We start from the raw sequence: 5,993 nt of genomic DNA, 5'->3' as shown, positions 1-5,993 counted from the left end.
AAAAAAATGCGAATTTCGAATATTCGTCGAATTGAAAATAAAAATCCACATTCGAATTTTAGGTGTGCGTTAAGGAGGCAGCCTTATCAGTGGCACACGAGATGCGATGACGATGTAAGTGTCGTTGCAATATAATGTTTTTGTTAGCCTGTCCAGTTGAAGCCACTAGATGCGGCGCTGCTGCGTTGTTCATTCAAAATATTGCGGAAAAAGAGAACATCAATGCAGAGATGATGTTGTTTACATCAAAACTGAAACCAAGCCGTTCACACAGAACACATATAACACGCGCATTTTCTAGAGGGACGTCTATCACTGTTGCTCTCGCATCTGACTTGCATTTTATGAATCTCCAAGGACCACAGTTTCAGCTAAAAACTTCTTTACTGTTTTACTGAGAAAAAAAGTCACCTACATCTTCGATGTCCTGAGGATGAGTAAATTAACAGATTTTCATTTTTGGGTGAACTATCCCTTGAAATATCAACTGTCTGTCGCTTAATATCTACACATTAAATGGGAAGCATTTTGCTTAAATCATTCCTTTACAAGGATATATAAAAAAAGAGAAATATTCTTCTAAACTGCGCGCAAACACACTACTGTACATCCAAAGAAATCACCTTTCAAGTGCACTTTTATATTATCCCAAAGTTGATTATATTCTAATACACCTATGTGAAGTTACACAAATCAGTCGTTTTATGATACTGACCTTGATTATTTTGATATTATTATAACACAATGAAATTTTGCTAGACCAAACTGGAATAAGGTTAAAACACAATAAAATAAAAGGAGTGTAAACATAAAAATAATATTATTTTGCACTTGACAAAACAGGCCGTGCTTCCTCCTTAGCAGTCAATTGTGTTACCGGAAAAACGCAACAATGACTAGCGGTTCCGCTGCACTAACAAACATGCTCGTTCTCCTCCATGTTCACGCTGTCCTTACAGCTGCTTTCGTTCGAGGCTCCAGAGGTGAGGAGTGGGTCGCTCGTTGCTACAGATGACAATGTGTCGTCCATCATGATGTCGTCGAGTTTAGTGCCATGTGCCTTTGGGACAAGACCATAAGCCCCCGCATCAGTGGAAGTGCTAGAGTCGTTAAAGGTGATTGTGCCGTCGTTAAGGTCTAGGGTGCTGGAGCGGCCCATGTCGGGGCAGGACGGGTGCATGTGAGGGTACATATCCCGGGAGCAGTCGCCCAGGGCCTGCTCCTGTTTGATGGGCCGGGCTGCTAGCTCTGATGAACAGAGTGTAGACGAGACGACGGCCAGTCCGTGAGCACGAGCATGGATTTCCAGCTCCTGGATTAGCATTGAGCAACGGATAGACAAAGCATTAACTGAAACATAAACTGTAACTAACTTAATGAACCTTCTCTGGATGTATCTAAATTAAAATATAGAATTAAAATCTAGAAAATATTTAAAAATATAAATTAATAAAATGATTCAATATTTAAAATGTAACATTTAATCTGTATATTAATAATATAAACATTAAAATATAAAACAAACGGATGCTGGGTATTTCTATTACAAACAAATATGAGATTTTCAGTGGCTGAATCTTAACCAGTGACTCCCAATCCTAAATATGTGGTTAGACAACAAGTTATTTAGTGTTACTTAAAGCACTACATTATTTCAACCTCATCACAATGAGTTTGGAATTCATATACTTATTTAAACAATAACTGTACCTGTACAGATAACAATATCTGTAGTAAATTCATGCAGTTTTACTAAGCTTTGGTGTCACACATAATTGAAAGAATATGTTTTAGGTTGAAGGTCATGACAAAAAATGTCTAATATTGATGGCTATTAAAAATAGCGGATTATAACCCTTGTGCCCTTTTCAATAATGAAGTGAAAGGATAAATCATTTATAATAAACAATGCGACATTCCATAATATAATAAGAATTTTAATTAAAGGTGACTTTAAATGTTTTTAACATCATTTTTTACATAATTCTTAGAAAAAAGTGCTTGTTTGAACATTTCTTTACTATAACATTTAGTTCTAGTCATCGAAATTTACCCTAGTGAAAAAAGAACTGAATGTGCACTTATGTGTATTTCAAATCTTAAAAGTATCATTTAAAAAAATTATTGTAGATAATTTAATATTAATGAAATAAAAGGCCACTTAAAGGGATAGTTCACCCAAAAATGAATTCAATGCTCTGCCATGACGCTTTAAGCTTGACGTCGACTAGTCGCTGGTCCTATAGAGGGTGCAACAGGATAAGAAATCTTTGAAGTCCTCATTACGCTCCGTTTCCAAACAGTTAAGAGGACAAACAAATGCATACTCCGATAGCGCTCCACAAGACATGTTTGATTATACCACCTGGATGCTCGAAATTGAAAGGGAGAATGCACGTTTTAAACAGCTTATTGTACAAGTATCGCTGTTCTAATCTAATGCGCTGCTGAACTGAAACGCACACACACTGGCTACAGACTCGTACATCACGCACACATCGCGCGCACACAGAATCATTCAGTAGCGCGGAAATGTACTGTCAACACTGTTCTATGATTTCTCTGATTTAGACCGAGCAGAAACCTGTGAGAAATATAACGACCCAAAGACAAAAGAACTGATAAAAATGAGCAGTATATTGTATATACTGCATGTATATAGCATGTTATAGGAGCAATAGCCATGTGCGCAGCGCTGTGTCATATGCCTAGCTGTGCACAAAGTGTTCGAGTCTCAGCTCAAGGCTCAGGCTTATTTGTTCATTAATGACGTCATAAGCGACTAGTCAACGTCGACTTGATTTTCATCACTTAAATGTCGACTTTAAAAAATCTGAAGTCGTTCAAACCCCTACTTGGTACCTTTGCGGTCACAAATGACGGCGGAAAAAATAGCTAATACAAATTGTATAAATCTTTCATAGTATCAGAAAATCAAAAAAAATATTATTGAAAAAATATATATTAGGTTACATTTCAAGGCTTCGGTCACTTTTGAAGTGTGACCCAAAAATGAAGAGGCCCAGAGAGTTGAAGTGTATTATTTTCCATAATATGTCTGCTAAAGTTCACTGACCAAGGGTCATTCTGCTCAGTGTACTAGTCCTGTATGCCACTCCACTGCATGTTATAGTTGTATTTTATAGTTACGTATTGACAGTGCTGTTGTCCAGGGATCTGGGCTCTGTCTGAACTGACCTGTATCCTGAGCATCAGGTGGCGGTTGGCGTGTTCCAGCTTCTTCTGACGGTTCTCCAGCTCTTTGGCACGCTGCTGCTCTCTCTGAAGTCTCCTGATGTAATCCACAGAGGCCTTCAGAATAGTGCCCTTGTTCCAGCGCATGTCCCTGAGCAACACACACAAGCAGCTGACACCAGCACATCTGATAGACCCTCTATCAACAGCACTAACCTCTGCTGTGATAATAGCATGTATTCATCTGCTTCATGTGTAAGTGTGTTTCTACTGAACACTGCTTACGGGTCATTTGATTTAGGAATCAGAGTCCCCAGTTCTTTGATTCGATCGTTAATGTTGAATCTTCGTCGCCTCTCAACTGAAACAGATGGAAAATGCTTGTTATATTACACACAGTCGAATTTATAAACTCAAACCAAATCACATTTACAGTAATCCACTAACAAGCAAAGTCTATGGGACAAAGATAATAACTTAAATATTTCATTGTTACAAACTGAGGGAAGAATGAAAATGGTTTTGTGTTGTAAAACTTGAACGATGCTGCCCAACATAAAAAGCAAACTCACTTAAGTTATGGTTGTCCTTTTTTTGCCTTTCCTTTGCGAAAGCGCGAACTTCTGCCTCTAAAAAAGATAAAGCAGGGTGAGAAGAGAAACTGAAAGCAGGATGTTTATCTGCCAGATGTTTTGGCACCCTTGAAATGTCACTGCAGATGTCATTTATAGTATATTTTCTCTCACCAAAATGCCTTTTTACTATAGTATGCAGTACTCACTGTACAGTCTGCACATTTTCTGTATGCATAAAATACTCAGACATTTGCCAGAATGTGCTGTATACAATACAGCACACTATATATTAAAACTGTATCCCACAATGCAATGTGCTAGACTTGCCCCATTTTAGCCCATTTTTTTTTTATAAAATCAAACTAAAAATTCAAAATAACAGTATTATTTCCAAGATGATGTTTGACACTTACAACTTTACAAGGTCACATGACAATGTAAAAATGAAATGTTTATCATGGAATAATACCTACGGTTTCACATACTACTTTATAAAAATAAAATAAAATAAAAATAGTAGCCAGCATGTAGTGTATACTACACAGTATTTAATTCCGAACATGACTGAACTTGAACGTTTATATAACTATTATACATACAATGTTACAGTATATAAACATAGTACTGACTTTATAACTCGCAATTGTGAGTTATAAAGTCAGAATTGCGTGACACAAAGTGTCTCAAGGTTATGCTGTAACCATGGTTCCCTGAGACCACCCAATGTGCCAGTATGGGTAAATCTAATCCATAAAACAATTGTAATCCATAAAATTATTACTATCTTTATGTTTTGTTAACAGACATGCAGACATGGAGAGAAATCTTTGAACGTACCCACAGGAAACCCTTCAGGCCTTTGATAGCTCTCAAACTTGCTACAGGGGCTGTGCTTGTCCATCATGTGCATCATGGCTGGAGATTGAGTAACTATGTAGCATATGAGCATATGTTTTCAATCTCTCACTCATATCATCATTCACATGACATTTCTACAGACTTTAAAAAGGTAAATCACAATTAAGTACATCGTCAAAAGGTCTGGAGGGTCTTAGACGCTACAGAACGACATTAACTAATTCATATGACTCTTACCGGAGAATTCCCTTTTAATGTTGGGCAGGTTAGCAGGGCACGAGTTACTAATAGAGATTCCTGGAGGCGGCATGCCCGGTTTACTATACATGTCTAAGAGGTTCGCTGACACAGGGATCTAGAAACACAAGAACACACACATTACTGCCTCACTGACATGTATCATATTCTGTAGTGCATCATATGGCTTCAGAAGACTTTTTCGTCCCATTCACTGTCACTGTGTGGAAAAGAGCAGCTTGCACGTTCTGCCTACGACCTGAGAGTGAGTAAATGAAGACTATTCACTATTCCTCTGCAGACAGCAGTCAGAAAGATATTAGATCAGGTGTTGACAGCTGGTTCACGCTGCTTTCTGCAATACTGACACCAGCCACAGCTCTGATTGTGTGAGAAGACAGAAAGAGACAAAGTCTCACCAAGTTCACTGCTAATTTAAACACACTTTGTCACTTGAATCACTGTAGTTCTTGAAACTTGTAGTCAGTGTCGGGGAAAGTTACTTTTAAAAGTAATGCATTACAATATTGCATTATTCCATAAAAAAAGTAACTAATTGCGTTACTTACTTTTTATGAAAAGTAAGGTTGAGACGGTAAGGAAATTTTCCCACCGGTTAATCGACGTGTGACAACACCGATGATACCGGTATCACCGTGGGGGCGGGGCGTTCCCTCTTTTCCTCACTTTCCTTTGCTTTTAAATAGCTTGTAAATGTGGCGCGTGCATTTTACTTTCACTTTCAAATAGCAGTAATTCGGCGTAAAGCAATTGTTTGTTTTTAGTGTCGTGGAAAGTTACTTTTAAAAGTAATGCATTACAATATTGCATTATTCCATAAAAAAAGTAACTAATTGCGTTACTTACTTTTTATGAAAAGTAAGGTTGAGACGGTAAGGAAATTTTCCCACCGGTTAATCGACGTGTGACAACACCGATGATACCGGTATCACCGTGGGGACGGGACGTTCCCTCTTTTCCTCACTTTCCTTTGCTTTTAAATAGCTTGTAAATGTGGCGCGTGCATTTTACTTTCACTTTCAAATAGCAGTAATTCGGCGTAAAGCAATTGTTTGTTTTTAGTTCGTTTGAATTTTCCCTCTTTTCCTCACTTTCCTTCGCTTTTAA

General features: G+C 37.8%; 1 protein-coding gene across 3 annotated transcripts in view; it reads right to left on the bottom strand.

Moving 5' to 3' along the window:
• Nucleotides 1–432: 432 nt before the first annotated feature.
• The window catches only part of LOC107704626 (microphthalmia-associated transcription factor-like), a 48,810-nt gene continuing 43,249 nt past the window's right edge, over nucleotides 433–5,993 (bottom strand). For 2 of the 3 annotated variants that reach the window (XM_016507603.1, XM_016507604.1), the window contains exons 5-10: nucleotides 4,866–4,983; nucleotides 4,608–4,700; nucleotides 3,768–3,824; nucleotides 3,481–3,556; nucleotides 3,199–3,346; nucleotides 433–1,312 (exon numbers count right to left, since the gene is read on the bottom strand). In XM_016507603.1, the coding sequence (XP_016363089.1) occupies nucleotides 914–1,312; nucleotides 3,199–3,346; nucleotides 3,481–3,556; nucleotides 3,768–3,824; nucleotides 4,608–4,700; nucleotides 4,866–4,983 (891 nt within the window). In that variant the 3' untranslated portion in view covers nucleotides 433–913. The remainder of the gene's footprint in view (nucleotides 1,313–3,198; nucleotides 3,347–3,480; nucleotides 3,557–3,767; nucleotides 3,825–4,607; nucleotides 4,701–4,865; nucleotides 4,984–5,993) is intronic. The other variant, XM_016507606.1, reaches the window with a different exon arrangement.

Source organism: Sinocyclocheilus anshuiensis, unplaced genomic scaffold (genome assembly GCF_001515605.1).
Source record: "Sinocyclocheilus anshuiensis isolate Anshui unplaced genomic scaffold, SAMN03320099.WGS_v1.1 scaffold2232, whole genome shotgun sequence".
NCBI classification, from domain to species: domain Eukaryota; kingdom Metazoa; phylum Chordata; class Actinopteri; order Cypriniformes; family Cyprinidae; genus Sinocyclocheilus; species Sinocyclocheilus anshuiensis.
Note: the sequence above shows the minus strand (reverse complement) of the source record. Positions and strands in the feature narration are given on the sequence as shown.